This window comes from Archocentrus centrarchus, chromosome 4, assembly GCF_007364275.1.
Source record: "Archocentrus centrarchus isolate MPI-CPG fArcCen1 chromosome 4, fArcCen1, whole genome shotgun sequence".
In the NCBI taxonomy this organism is placed as follows: Eukaryota; Metazoa; Chordata; class Actinopteri; order Cichliformes; family Cichlidae; genus Archocentrus; species Archocentrus centrarchus.
This window is the reverse complement of record NC_044349.1, coordinates 5,554,210-5,570,510: the sequence shown is the minus strand read 5'-3', so window position 1 is coordinate 5,570,510 and position 16,301 is coordinate 5,554,210. Positions and strand designations below refer to the sequence as shown.

Genomic DNA, 16,301 nt, shown 5'->3' with positions numbered 1-16,301 from the left:
ATCCAGTTATGATGCTTAACTTTAATTTCAGATGTTTGCTTATCACAGGAGCACTTCCACCCTTCATTGGTCTGTGTAGTAGACTGGTGGTAAAATAAACAACATTTTGAAGTTTAAGCTTATGTATATTGATTCATTCATCAACTAAACTTAAATTAATATTTCTCATGTCAAATATTGAAATGCGATTAAAATGCGATTAATTTCGATTAATTAATTACAAAGCTTGTAATTAATTCGATTAATTTTTTTAATCGAGTCCCACCCCTAATATATATATATAAAATATATATATATATATATATATATATATATATATATATATATATATATATATATATATATATATATATATATATATAAATAAATAAATGTACACTTTTGACTGTACACACACAAAAATGACAGGAAAAAGTGAGAATAGCTAAAAGAAGTGAAGTTCTGGTGTGTTATATAAACTATAAATGTTTTTATTACAAATGTATCAAATTAAATATAGTTTTTCATTCTTTGTTACATTTGCTTCATTGTATAGATTTTTTAAATCAGTTTAACTGGCCACCTTATGCAGCTGGCTTGAACATGGGGTCTTCAGCAAAGAGTTTCTCCACCAGCTGATGCCCTGCCTCTGGGGCAGGACACTGGGGTGAGACTGAGTCTGTCAAGGAATCCTCCTCTCCAACCTCATGGCCACCAGTAGGAACATCAGGGAAGGCAGGCAGGGTCACGGGCTGGCCCAGGGCGGGCAGCATCTTTACTATGCCCCGTGGCTTATCGTGGTGTGTGGTCTCATGTTTATGCTGGTGGTGATGGTGGTGGTGCTCGTGCTCATGCAGGTGACGGTGCTTGTGGTCGTGGTCCAGAGCCAGCTCGTGGTCATGCTCATGGGTGTGCACACCATCAGCATGCTTGTAGTCGTGGTGGTGGTTGGGAGAGTCACCAGTGTGGTTGTGAGCCTTGGCGTGATGAGCATGCACGTGATCATGGTTCACACCATGGTCGTGGGAGTGGTCGTGAGCGTGCCTGTGGGCACTGCCTGTGTCATGGTCGTGTGTGTGGTGATGATCATGTTCATCAGTGTGGTTTTGGTTGTTTCCATGATGAGAGTGACTCTTGGTGTGGTCATGTGCATGGTCATGTGTGTGTGTTTGATCTGCAGCGTGTGTGTGGTCTTGGTCATGGCCAAGTGAGTGCGTGTCATTGTGGCTGTGGTCAGTCTCTCCGCCCAGCAGGTGGTGCTTTTTCTCTCTTTGAGCAGCCTGGAGAAGAGATAAAGAGTGTGCAACATATTACAGTTAAGCAACCTCTAGTGGCCACGTGGATAACTGCATACAAAGTGTGAGCTGGTGCTGCCTTCAGCTTCAGATGGGATGAAATTTGTTTTATGGTTACCTAAAAAAATGAAGCTTTCTTAACCATGCTTAAAACTGCAAAAGCTATTTGAACCAAGTGGCATCCTTCAGGCTTTAAAAATGAGGTCAACACAGAAGTGCCAAAAACTGCAACTAATGACCCCATGAGGATGGTTCCATAAGTCAGTCAGTCTCCATAGAATTTCATGTTTAAAATAATTCAGTAATTAATAAAAAAAAATTTTCCCCACAGGGTGTGAATTTTTTTTTCTAACTAATCCATTTGGATATTGTTAGAATTTAAAATTAGAGTTGTGGCTGCTTTGATTGTCAGCACAGGCTACTGTCTGATAAGCTTTATTTCTGCTAATTCCAGTCACTGAACTCCCCATCTCAACTCTGTTTATGGTGTTAAAGCCCCTTGGAGTACTTCTGATGGAATTATCTGATCAACAACATGGCCATAAAACCTAGCCATAATTAGCAAGAAGCTGTGCCTGCATGTTACACCCATGAAGTCTATGGCTGCAACTTGCTAAAAAATATTATTATTGCTAGCTAATGAATGAGCAATCCACCCACTGATCAAAAAATGGCCACTTCTGGCAACCAACAACATGGCAGCAGTACAAATGCTAATGTTGTTGCAAAGAAAAATATGACATATATTACCCACATACTGTGGATGACGTCACACTGGTCTATATTGCAGACGATGGATTGCATTCTATGATTTGAACCCATCGTGACTCCCTGATGAAAGCTGAACTCTACATTTCAACGTCAAGTAACTTTGTGCGACTGCTTCATTTTCCCTGCAATTTAAATGTGGAAAAATTCCTGTATCATAATTTCAGGAACAATTGCATGTGTGAGATTTCAGACAGAATGGAACAACTGATGTCATCATTTAGAGAGTTTTTGAGAACATTGAATCAAACATTGATTCAAACAATGTTCTTGTCTCATTAGATTTAACAGTGAACTAATAGCTTAATCCAAGTTTGTATTATGTCATGTATTTGTTTCTTTCTGTTATTGTGGGGCCTTTTCTTTACAATATAAAGCACCTCAAGGTGACTGTTGTTGTGATTTGGCACTGTATAAATAAGACTGTGCGTGGAATGTGTGAAGGGCACGCCCACTTGCTAATTGCAGTGATAGAACAGTTCCAGTAGCAAACCGCTGAAATTTTCAATCGGGCTCCCTGTTTTCATGCTAAGTGAATTTCCTTTACATTCAAAGTTCTGCCAGATCAGAACAAGGTAAATATCTCTGTACAGATTTTGACACGTGATAAAAGAGAAAAAAGGAAACAAGCAAGAGTTTTTCCTCATTAATGAACAGTTTGTGTTCATTTAGTCATGCTCAGAAGAGTGATACAGAGGTTTAATTATATTGGATTCAATTTATAGAATCCATCATGGATTCTTTTTTTTTTATGCTACAGAAAGATAGTCAAAAAACACAGATCATCATCTTGATGAGGCTTACCTCAGGCTCATAGATCTCACACTCTACAGCAATATTCTCATCATCAGTGGGAGAGCTGTACATGGATCCCTTACAGAAGCCCTTGTGCTGAGGACATGAAAGAAGAACAAAAGTTAAGAGAGGAGAGAGCAGAGGAATGACTATGCCCGTGGTTTTAATATAGTTTAACACAAAGTAATCTGCTGTCATAAAAACTAGCCAATGGCACAAGCATACTGGAACATACTGGCTCAGAGCTTTGATTGGAAAACAGAAGTCTTTGGTTGCAGTGTTAAAAACTGAAATAGTCCCATGATCGGAAAAGCCATAGTGGACTCAGTGATCTGACCAACCAGCGTGGTCAATATTTCTCATTTAAAAAATAAGAGTAAATCTTACTAATTACAGTGAACAATCAGTGTTGTGAAATAACTGTTTGTCCTGACTCACAGCGAACTCGCAGTCCATGAGGGGGCACGTCTCAGTGGCCGCATTTGCGCTGTGGGGGCAGATGGTCTCCTGGATGCTGTATTCCACATTGTAATACATACCGATAGCCATCTGAACACAAACACACAAAACCTTTTAACTGAGAAAATGATTTGGAGAGGAGTTTGGCAGTAGCTATTATGCAATCTAGAGTGGTGAGAACATAAACAGGTGAGCATGAAAGGCAGGGCCATGAGAGTTAATGGAAAGCTAGTATTTAGTCAGGTAATGTATGTATGTATGTGAATATGTATATATATATGGAGAATAAGATGAGAGAATACAGTGTGTCAGATGTCTTGATGTTTGTTTTGGAGGTATGGTAAGCTTACCCCTGCAGTAGCACGGGAGATTTTAAGAAGAGCAAAACGATTGGCAAGTCCGCTCTCCTTGTTGAACTTCTCCAGAGAGAGGGACACAGTCTTCTGAACTTGATCACTGTCGTGGTTTATTAAAGCTGGACAGTCGGGGCACATCTCAAATACCCTAGCTGCAGGAACTGAGCAGAACAAAAAGTGGTTCTAAATTTTCATAAACTTGAAGATTGTTTTGCACTCCACAAAACCTCTAATTTCAACAACGTGCTGTCTCAGAAGATGCAGCCTGTTGTTTAAATTTATTTTCTGACATACAGTACAGAGCCGTGAGCCACCCCTCATGTCCTTGTATTTTGGGAAACAAGTGAAGTGATATCTGCAAACATACATGGAAATATAGCATATAAATCAAAAACAGGTTGTACAATCTAACTATTTTGAAAGTCAATATTTGGCATGACCACCTTTATCCTTCAATACAGCCTGAACTCTCTTAAGCAAATGTTCTTTGGATGTTGGCTGCCTTTTTTTCCCCCATACTCTGTCAAGATGATCCCACACTGCTTCAATAATGTTGACTCTGGGGAGGCCAATCCACGAGTGATACCATTTCATTGTGTGTTTTTCCATTGTATACTTTTTCTGAATTGATAGTGTGGTTGGGAAAATTGATATGGAGAAAAATAAAGTGGTTGCCCAAGCAGATGTTATCCAGATAGTGTTGCATGGTGGATTGAAATCTGACCGACAGGCAGGATCTTCAACACCACTGGATGAAATGCAGCCCCAAACCATGACAGAGCCTCCACTCTGTTTTACAGATGGACACTCACTGTTGTACCTTCAGAAAGCCTGGAGAACTATTGCTTAAGACTATTTTAAAAGAAAGAGAGAAAAGAAAATCTGGCTCCTTGGAAACAAAATATGCTATTCAAAAAATTAAAGGAACCCTTTTCAGAGGATGCACAAGTAATCCAGCTCTTCTAGGATGGCACATCAATACATGCAATTACCAGAAGGTTTATTGTGTGTCCCAGCACAGTATCAAGACCATGGTGGAGATTCCAGGAGAAGTTATTCTAGGAGAGCTGAACAAGATTTGTAGAAGGTTCTTAACCCATCAGCAAGTTTGGACACGTGTGTCCAACTTTTGATTGGTACTGTGTAAAGAAATGTCGGGTGGCTCACGACTTTTGAACCACACTGTACTGTTGAACTTGGTGTCATGGTAGATGACAGTTAAATTTAATGAAAATAACAGCTTCTTCTCTTTGCTATTAAATGTAGTATTTTTCTCACCTGGTCTGATTACACAGTTATAGTCATGGAGTCTCGTCATTTCAAACAATCCATGGGTGTTAGCAATCAAGATAGCAGCTTTACACTGACCATATACCTGCAAACATTAATAGAATATTTTGGTGTACTGCTCATATAGTGTACAAGCACATAAAAGACATTTCTTGAAAACTCTTTAAAGACAATTGACAACTTCATCCCTTCCAACCTTGATAACATGACAGCTGTTTATGATACCAAAGGTCTCCAGTCTCCCCTTCTGCTAACTTATGAACTACTGAGTGTGGAAAAAGAACATAAAATGCTCATTGTAAAGAACTACTTTGACTAAGAAACCCTTGAGCAGAACAGTATGATTGTGAGCACGTGCAGTTTGTGTTTTCTGACCGGCATGTTGTGAGTGGGACGAATCTCACAGCTCTTCCAGTCCTTCTTGCTGAGAACACTACAGTTGGTCTCCACAACATCCAGAGTCAGGTAGAAGGTCACAAAGGTCTGTCCCTAAACACATACACATACATTTTATCAATCAATATTTACAGTCAATAAAATCCTAATGTAATTTATCATCAGCAGTCACTGGTTTAACTTCCAGTGATCTATAATATCCCCGATCTCTCACACAACTAATCATTATCAGTTAAATTTCACTTTTAAGTCTCCAGATTGCAAAATTCAAATTTCAGCCAAACCACTTTAGATTTCTGGATTGTACTATAGACTCAAAGTGTTCTAATAATCAAACAGAACAGCCTGAACTGGTCTGGTACTTTGCTAGAAAGGAATTTCACCCTAAATAGCACTGGTCTATGACGTAATAATATTCCTTCACGCTCAGCGGCATGGCTTACAGTTTTCTTTAAGTGGGCATTGGAAATGCGGTGCAGGCCGAAGATGTAGCCCTCCTTCCGATCCTGATTGATCTTGGTAAGAGCCAATTCAGCAGCTGCCTTCGTTGATGGATCTTCACATGAGCCTGGCTCAATGCGGCGAAGCCCCAATGGCACACCATTGATGGTCACACACCCCAACACCAGTAGTAGTGATAACAGCACACAGACCTCCATGATAAAGGCCTCGGATGACTCTCTCTCTCACACACCGTCTCTCACACGGGCATCTAGAAGAGATGTGAAGACAAAAAGAGGCCACAATTTATATCCTGCTACTGTTTACTGTTTGCACACTGACTTTCCGTAAAGTAGGACACCACACACACACACAGGCATACATACCCACACACTCTTTTGCAATCCTCTAAAAGGTAAATATAACCTCTGACCCCAACCTCTTCAAAAAAATAATGCTCTTCTAACAACCAATCAATCAGATACTGTCCTGATTTGCACAGTGGAGCTTATTGGTTCAGAGATAATGAGCCCTGCACTTTTTCTTCTTTGGGATCAATGGGTGCATGGGTTGAAAGTCACATGATCCATTCTTACTGGTGAGTTTAATCAAGGATAAGACTTAATATTTGTTAAAGAAAAACAGCCTATGCAAGATACAGGAATACAGCAATCATAATCTTTAAGGCAAAGAATGATGGAGAATAATCAGAGCAGCTACTGATCACTGTACAACTTCATACCAGCTGACCAAAGGAATATCTGGTCACCTCCATTTGATTAAATCACAGCAGAGCAGTGGAGCTCACTGAAACTTTTCATTCACAGTACCTTCCTTTTCCACTGCACTTCAGAACACATGTATCCTTATCACAGTATTGTATTTTAAAATTAGTAAGGGAAAAAAATGGTGATACGACCATTTTTTTTCTGCCCATTATCAGGGTCCATGTCGACAGGCCAATAGTCTAAGCAGAGAAACCCACACTCACCCACCTCCTTACGTTCTTTGAGGGGAACACAGAGGGATTTCCCAGCCAGCAATCAGACATAATCTCTCCATCGTTTCTTGGCTCTACCCCAGCCAAAACCACGAGAAGGGCTTTGACGATGGGGCACTTAAAAGTGTGCACATGTGTGGGGGTGGGTGCGGGGGATTCATCTATGCTTCACCTGGTATATTCCATCCATCTGGTCGCATTTCATAAAGTCTTGCAACTACCAGGCCCCATTGTAAACATACTGGATTATGCACAATATTTTAACACTGCAGATATGACAATAATTAAACTGCTGGCCTGTTAGGCGGTGTACATGTCAGGAGCATACACAGGTGAGTAACCACAAAAAAAGTATGCCAGTCTTGTATCTACCAAGAGCCTTTAGACACAGTAATCAAGACATATAATAAACCTATTGAGACAGTACATCCACAAGGCAGATAAAAACTGAGGAGAATAATCCACACAGGACCATGGAGAAAAATGCACAGGTGAGCAAGCAGTACAACACAACAAAGACAAACTGAGGGCTTAAATACACACATGCAGTAATTAGAAATATAGAAAACACCAGGGAACACAGCTGAACCTGATTGGGGAAAACAAGACAGGGGAAGCGATACAAACAAATACAACACACTCAAGATAACAGACTAGCAAAATAAAACATGAAGTAACTAAACAATGACGATGGGTATTTAACAAGATACGTGGAAGATGAGGGCAGGAAAACTGATTAATGATAAACAACAGCTAATAATTACTAATGATAATAACTAATAATTACAAAATACAAAAGAAAACAGTGATGTTACCAGGCCAGTCAGGAGATATAACCTCTTTTGAATGAATGAAGTTTTATTGCCATGTGGGTGAACAAGTTCACACATTGGAAATTGCAGTTACAGAACACCATCCAAATACACAAACACAACACACATAGGGGGATATGTGTCCTTGGGTCATGCAGCCGTTTACTTGCGGCGCTACCTTTGGCAGGAGGAGAAAACAACACATCATGGGGAAGTTAGGTTAAAAAAAAGTCATCTGGTACAGTGCTCAAAAGAGCACTGCACCAGGGTCCAAAAAAACCACCTTAGCAAAGCATTTGCACATGTAAAGCAAGGACAGCGGCGGTAGGTGAGGTCAGGTCAGGAGGGGATGCAGACGGAGACGAGAGGTGGGGGCATTGTGGAGCCAGATGCCAGGATCCAGCCAAAACAGTTCGCTGATAGCGGTGGAATTTCATCAGCGGCCGTGATACACCAGACCCAGCTTCACAAATCACAATGCGGAGTGGGGGAGAGAGCAGCCGCACACAGAGCCCTGGAGAGAGATATGGTTGCCAACCCAAGGCCGGCAGGGGAGCCGAATTCCTGATAACAAATGTTGTTTTGGAATAGGCTGCTTGTTTTTCCAACAGCCTTCAGTCTTACTGGGAAACCATTCGAAAATCCAATATTCCAAATTCGTTGATTGCCGTCCTCACTGTGCAGAACCGAACTATATCTCCTGATCTAACCCCTCTCGCCTGCGAGCTCGCTAATCTTGCGGCTCAGGTCCACCAGGCTTTGAGTCTGAGTTTGTACGGCTCTGCTCAGCCCTTCCACCTGGGTCGGCAGCCTCTGCAGATGTCGAACCGCCGTCCAGATTTCCTTAATTTGCCAGTAAAGCAGGTATCCACCGAGCCCAAACAGAGAAGATACTGCTACCAAAAAGCCGAATATGTAGGCGTCTTCCACGTCTTCCACTCCAAGGGCCGAGAAGCACACAGGTCTCCACGAGCTCCAAGAGTCGATGACGTATCCAACCGGGTCTGTTCCACTCGGACACGCAGGCTCCCCTGTCCCGGATCTCATAGTGGAAAAAATTCGATCAATGATGGAGAATGCCCAGTTTGCCAGATCCATGGTTCAATCTTGTTCTTATTCGGACAGTGTGTAAAAGACGCTCTCACAGCAAGCAGCAAGCGGAGAGATGGGGAGGGCAGGGAGAGAGAGATAGTGCGACCGTCTCCAACAAGAGCAGGAAGAAGCAGCATGTCCTGGGTCCACCCCAGGTAGGACATGCTCAGAACACCTCACCCAAGAGGGGCTCAGAAAGCCTGAATGTCAGATGCCCGAACCACCTCAACTGGCTCCTTTCGGTGTGGAACCTATCTCGCATGCCAGGACTCTTCATCCTATCTCTGAGGGAGAGGTCAGCCACTGTGTTTCAACTGTATTTCCAACAAGTTGTGCTTGTATTGCATTACCTGTTATGAAGTTCCTCTGATACATATACAGATACATATATGCTTAAAGCAGTTAAAAAAAAAAAAAAAAACTTTAACTAATATTAAACATAGTCTACAACCAAACACATTCAGATAGTAAATAATAAACTGAACAATTCAAGTTTCAGCCAATTACAACTTTTTAGTTTAGTTTAGTTTAGTTTAGTTTAGTTTAGTTTAGTTTAGTTTAGTTTAGTTTAGTTTAGTTTAGTCGGTTAATCACAGCCAGAGCACACACACATAAAACTCGGCATAAGAAACCAGGATTACACAATAAAGTGTGAACACCTATTTCCATTGTGGTCCCAGACAACAACCAACAAACAGCTCTAAAAAATACATACAGCATACATAAAACTAAAATTAACTACACATATCCCCAACAACAATTCAAGGATATATACATACATTCATACAGGTAAACAAAACTAAAAATATATAAACATATCACGCTCTTGACTTATCAGCTTTTTCAGAAAGTATCTTTTTAAAACCTTCTTAAAACAAGTTATATCACCTCAAAAATGTAACTCTGAGGGAAGACTATTCCATGCCAGAATACTAGTATAGAGAAAACTAGATTTCCCATAAGACTTAACCCTAGGTATGTGCAAGGATAATGCACTACATCTTGTAATAAGCTAGCTGGTGCATTCAGAATATATCTAATTAATTTATTCTGGGATATCTGTAGTCTTTTGAAGCTTCTTTGGTCCAGAGTACCAAGATATAGTAGCATAGTCATAATGACTTTGAATAAGGGACAATACCAGCATTTCCTTGGCTTTTTGGGTCACATGATTTGCCTGCCTATAAAGAAATTTTACGTGGCATTTGATTTTATAATTATACCATCCACAATGCCTTCTCCATTTAAATACTAATCCAAGATTAATTCCAAATACTTGGTCCGTGCACTACAATTAATTATGCCACCGGCACATTGCACTTGAGTCATATCTCTTTTCGACGTAAAGAGATGTGACTCAGTTTTATCATAATGCAAGGAGAGCCTATTGTCTATTAGCCATTCTCTAATTAATTCCATTTTGTTTGAAAGCCTGTGTTGGATAACTTTAACACTACTATCCGCCACAATAAGAGCCATATCATCTGCATATAAAAGCAACTTGAATGATACAGTTCAAGCAACATCATTAATATAAACTAAAAGTAAAAGCGGACCAAGAATAGACCCTTGGGGTACCCCGCAATTAATATTTGCTGGTTCGGAAAGAGTATTCCCCATTTCAACACACTGCTGTCGGTTCTGCAAATAAGCAAACCAGTCTAACGCTAATTTAGTAAAACCCATTGTTTCAAGTTTCACGATTAAAATACTATGGTCAACTGTATCAAAAGCTTTCTGAAGATCCAGCAAAACCATCCCGATATAATTACCCTTATCTCTTTCCATTCTAATTTAATCTAGATGATGAACCAAGCAAGCCTCAGTCGAAAAGGATGAACAAAAACCAAATTGAAACTCATACAAGAGATTCAGACTTTTTCAAATAACTTGGATATGGTAGAAAGACATATCCACAATCTTTAAACTGGACAGCATCCAGCCCACTTTGACACCTCTGTGTACATAAGAACTTACTGATAATGTGCAAAATATAGTGCAGGTTTCCATGAGACTGTATGTGAGGAGATCAAACTGCAGCTGGAGGATCTGGTGACAGAGGTGGTGGGTCTGCAATCCTTCTTTTTCACCAAGAAAGATCTTGAAGAGATTTGGAACAGATAATTAAAGGTTAGATCAACAAATGCAAAAACAAGGCTTATATTTTTACTTCATATTCAATCATGACCCGTACACAGTTGCTGGGGGGGGGGGTGTACGGTTGTCTTTAGAATGAGTGGCCGCGGGTCTTCGTAGGTCTTGATGGGCTGCTGGTGGCCTGGGCTTCCTGGGGTTCTCTTTGCCTGCCTCTAGCTGCGGCTTTCTGCCTTCATTGGTAAGTACATTTCATGACACAAACACATACACATAATAACACAAAATGGTTGGTTTGTGTAACTATGCTTCTTCTTTTATTTTGTTTTCCCCACACAATCTTTAATTTTGCAAATATTGTCAATATCTTATGTTTAACAAGTGACGAACTATTTGGTTTACTTACTTGCACTCTTTCCTGTTTCTTTTTTCTATTTTTCTCTACTTTTTTTTTCCTTTCTTCTTTTTTCTTCTTCCTCTTCCTCTTTCCCTTTATCTTTCCTTTCTTTTCTGTTTTCTATTTCTTAAGCCTGTCATTTCTGGCACAATTTGTTAAATAGCATGTTAAAAATAATTCAAATAAAATAAAGGGTCACACAGTAACAAGAGGAGCCTATAGAGAACCTATAGAGCTCATCTAGAAATAGCAAATATGTTTGGCACAACAATGCATTCAGATCACAGTTCTGTTTGCAAGATCTGCCAGACATGACAGGCTTAAGAAAAAAATAAATAAATAATTTCTGGCTAGAAGCCAGAAATTATATATATATATATATATATATATATATATATATATATATATATATATATATATATATGCGCACAGTAGAAATCAAAGTTAAAGTAGCACAAATCAGATTTTTGCTCTAGTTGGATTATTTCTGCAGGTCCCGATTTTTCCTAACATTGATTCCAATAAAAATCATAACCTAAATTGGATCACGTAAGTTGGATTTTTGCCTACCTCACATGAAAAATCTAGTCCCACTGTAGTACATTTGCAATTAATCATATCACTTATCCCACGTGAAAGCTGGCGCGTTTTGGCTGCCGCTATCCTGGCTGCAATATTTTTATGTTTTTGATCTTGTGTTCTGATCTCTGAACTCAAATAATGTGGCTGTCATGGTCCTGGGCCGGTGGCCCAGTGTTTTGAGTTTCTTTTGTGTAGCTTTCTTTTGTTGTACTTTTCAGGTTATGTTCTTAGTGTTTCTTATAGTTTATGGTTAATTTGTTGTTTGAGTATGCTGTTTAGTTTCCCTTCTTTTTTTTGTGTGTGTATGTTCCCTTTGTCAAGTTTTCAGTGTCAGTTCTGCGTCTCTGTTTCCTTGAGTCACTTCCTGTTTTATTTTGACAGTCTCGTGTTCCCTGTGTTTTGTGTTTAGTTTTGCTTCCCCTTTGTCATTAGGTTCATTTGGTTCACCTGTCTTCCCCTGTTGTTTCCACTCTCCCTGATTTCCTTGTGTGTATTTAAGCCCTTAGTTTTTCTCAGTTCTTTGTTGCGTCGTCGTCATTGTTTTCCCCAGTGTTCCCCTCTTAGCTGTGAGTTTTGTTTTTGCTTTCTCCCAGGCTTCCGCTTGTTTTTGGCCTTGGTTGAGATTTTGTATTTTGTATTATTCGAGTTTAGAAATAAAGCAGTTTTAGTTAGTGATGTGCAAAGCGAGGCTTTCTGAAACCCTGAACCGTTTGAAGCGACTGTGCCGGAATTGTGTTGAGGCTTTGAAACAATCTGAAACACATCTCTATAGTGACACCCAGTGGCTACTTTAGCTCATTCCACATCTGTATAATGACGTTCTCTGAAACAATGAAACGCACAAGTGCTGAACAATTGTAAGCGAGGGTACTTATTACACCACACTATTGATAATTATGATCCGCACATGTTTTGGGAGAAACCAGCATCCAACAAAGCAAGAAAAACTCTCGCCCGCAAGCTGTGACTGTAAAGAACTGTGTTTTAATGTCTTTCAGTTGCTTATTAACCCTAGAACGCTAACGCCGGGTGATTTTCACCCACACAATTTTTGTCATGTGATTTTCTGCTGGTCCAGACGGCATCAGCTCCAGGCTCCTGAGGTGCTGCGCAGATCAGCTGCGCAGCACCTCAGGAGCTGCACAGCTGATCTGCGCAGCACCTCAGGAGCCTGGAGCTGATCAGCTGTGTGGCATCATGGGATACATGTTCAACCTGAGCTTGAAGCTGGGGAAAGTACCACAACTGTGGAAGACCTCCTGTGTGGTACCGGTACCAAAGACCAAACATCCAAAGGATCTTAGCAGCTACAGGCCGGTAGCCCTGACATCGCATCTAATGAAGACCCTCGAGAGGCTGGTCCTCAACCATCTACGCCTCATGGTGTCGTCTTCGTTGGACCCGCTGCAGTTCGCCTACCGGCCTGGCATCGGGGTGGATGACGCCATCATCTACCTCCTGCACCGAGCTCTGACCCACCTGGAGAAGCCTGGAAGCACTGTGAGGATCATGTTCTTTGATTTCTCCAGTGCTTTTAACACCATCCAGCCAGGACTTCTGAGAGACAAGCTGGAACTGTCAGGAGTGGACCACCACATCTCCGAGTGGATACTGGACTACCTCACTGACCGCCCACAGTACGTGAGGACACAGGGCTGTGTCTCTGACAGGCTGGTCTGCAGTACGGGGGCCCCACAGGGAACTGTGCTGGCACCGTTCCTCTTCACCCTCTACACTGCAGACTTCTCCATCAACTCCCCACGCTGCCATCTGCAGAAGTTCTCTGACGACTCTGCCATAGTTGGCCTCATCACAGGTGAGGATGACTCAGAGTACAGACAGTGGACTCAGGACTTTGTGGACTGGTGCCAGCGGAACCACCTCCTGATCAACGCCGCTAAAACCAAGGAGCTGGTGGTGGATTTCCGCAGGCGCAGACCCACCACACGGACACCGGTGAACATCCAGGGAGTGGACATTGAGATAGTGGACTCTTATAAGTACCTGGGTGTTCACCTAAACAATAAACTGGACTGGACTCATAACACTGATGCGCTCTACAGGAAGGGTCAGAGCAGACTCTACCTGCTGAGAAGGCTGAGGTCTTTTGGAGTGCAGGGGACACTCCTGAAGACCTTCTATGACTCTGTGGTGGCATCAGCCATCTTCTATGCAGCAGTATGTTGGAGCAGCAGCTTATCTACAGCTGAGAGGAAGAAGATAGACAAGCTCATCAGGAAAGCCAGCTCTGTCCTAGGATGTCCTCTCGACTCAGTGCAGGTGGTGGGAGACAGAAGGACTCTGACCAAAATAACATCACTGATGGACAAGGTCTCCCATCCCATGCATGAAACTGTTGCTGAGCTGGAGAGCTCCTTCAGTGACAGACTGCTGCATCCTAAATGCACAAAGGAGCATTACCGTAGATCCTTCCTCCCAGCAGCTGTAAGACTTTATAATCATCACTGCTCCCAACAAAAACCACAATAACCTACACAATGTAGGATAATATATAATATACTGTAAATAGTCCGGCCTGTTAAGGTTCAACACACAGGCACATCATGTACATTGTATATAGTGTTATTATTAGTAGTATTAAGGTTAATCTTGTTTGTTGATTTTATATATATTTATATTCTTTTCTTAATAGTGTGAATTATTATATTTTTACTTATATTTATAATAACTGCGGCTGCTGTTACACCCAAATTTCCCCTCTGTGGGACAATAAAGGCTGTTTCTTCTTCTTCTTCTTCTTCTTCTTCTTCATTGTGTTGCTGCTGTCTGAGTTGCATGGGACTTTGGGTAGCTTCAGGGTGCTCATTGATGTCATTAATGATATGGTTGATTCCCTCCTCCCATCTATGGTTTTTTTTCAATAGGCATGCTTTCGGGTAATTTTCACCCGGCGTTAGTGATAGAGAGTAACATATTTTATGGGTGGAATTTACCCGATGTTAGTCTTTGTGTGTTTAAATCAGGCGCGCTTTGCACTTTTCAAGGGAAACAACATTCAGATTCAGTGTGTGCTATATGGCATGATGAACGCTGGTGTGATAAACTCATGGATCATTCACAACAAGAATGCCTTGAAGAGAGGTGACACACCAATGAAGAGGAGGAAGTATATGCAGGCTTTGGCAATGGCACTCATCAAGCCATGGGCAGAGCAGAGGCTCCCCTCTTCAAGTCTGTCCCGTTAACTCAGAATCCTCATCTGCAGTGTTTGCAACACCACTAAACCTGGCACTACTGCTAGCAAGGTTGGACCAGTGGCAGCAGAAAGCGGAGGTCCCTCAATGAGGTGTGCTGACTGCCCCACAGGTTCGGACAGGAAGACACAACACAGGTGTCATGTCTGCCGTCGACCAGTGTGCCCTCGCCATTACTACCCTGCATGTAAGGCATACAGTAAGTCAGAGTGGTCCCAGAATTTGCATATAATTCTTAATTAGTACAGCTCTCAGTGATGCAGGAAGACTGTGCCTTTACCAGACAGGGCTCACATGCAGGGCCGTATTACCGACCGGGCGAGTGGGGCTGGCGCCCCGGGGCCCATGGATCCAGGGGGCCCAACAACAATCCAGATACCGATGTCGATGCTGATTGCGATAGAGCCCTCTATTCTAGGATCTTCTTTAGTTGTACTTCTTTAGTCTATAAGGGTTAACTGAAATGGGCTGGGGGGAGTGACAGCAGTCAGAGGGCCCTCGGCCACAGGACATAGGAACCAGAGGGCCCCTGGGCCATGTCGTACAGCAACCAGAGGGCCCCTAGGCCACGGAGGACGGCAATCAGAGGGCCCCTGGGCCACGGGGGATGGCAAAGGGCCCCTGAACCACGGGATATGGCAACCAGAGGGCCCCTGGGCCACGGGGGACGGCAATCAGAGGGCCCCTGGGCCACGGGGGACGGCTATCAAAGGGCCCCTGAGCCACGGGATATGGCAACCATAGGGCCCCTGTGCCACAGGAAACGGCAATCAAAGGGCCCCTGGGCTATGCGGTACGGCGACTAGAGCGCCTAGGGGGACAGCAATCAAAGGGCCCCTGGGCTACAGGATATGGCAACTTCGACTGTTCGTGACTCTGCCAATTACGAACTGTGAAGGGGAACGGTCATTCTCCAGAATGGCTCGAATAAAAAATGAGCTCAGGATGAAAATGACCCAAAATCGTCTGAACTCCCTCTCACTTCTTGCAATTGAATCACAGTTTGTGCAACAGCTGAACTTTGATGAGTTGGTAGATGATTTTGCACGAAGGAAGAGCAGAAAGAGACTTTTATAGGGGAGTGTGTGTCGGGGGGGGTGGGGGTGGGGGGGTTGGTATGGGCTCGGAGCGGGAGGGGGGGAGGGGGGGCCCTTGCAATCTCCTTGCCCCGGGGCCCAGACCCACCTTAATCCGGGCCTGCTCACATGTCCCAGGAATGGGTGGACCAAAGACCAAGTTCCCAGCAGCATAATTTTTTTTGTTAGGACATTACCTGTTGAGGATTACCTGATTTTCCAACAATTTTTCTGCTTTTTTATAGGGTCATCCA

General features: G+C 42.3%; 1 protein-coding gene across 1 annotated transcript; it reads right to left on the bottom strand.

Moving 5' to 3' along the window:
- Positions 1-449: 449 nt before the first annotated feature.
- On the bottom strand, positions 450-6,076 carry LOC115778490 (histidine-rich glycoprotein-like). The gene is made up of 7 exons (XM_030726533.1): positions 5,782-6,076; positions 5,318-5,431; positions 4,931-5,027; positions 3,647-3,813; positions 3,276-3,386; positions 2,847-2,933; positions 450-1,259 (listed from the first exon to the last, which is right to left on the bottom strand). Exons 1-7 carry the CDS (start codon positions 5,995-5,997, stop codon positions 564-566), a joined length of 1,488 nt encoding a protein of 495 aa, XP_030582393.1. The 5' UTR covers positions 5,998-6,076; the 3' UTR covers positions 450-563.
- Positions 6,077-16,301: the final 10,225 nt, after the last annotated feature.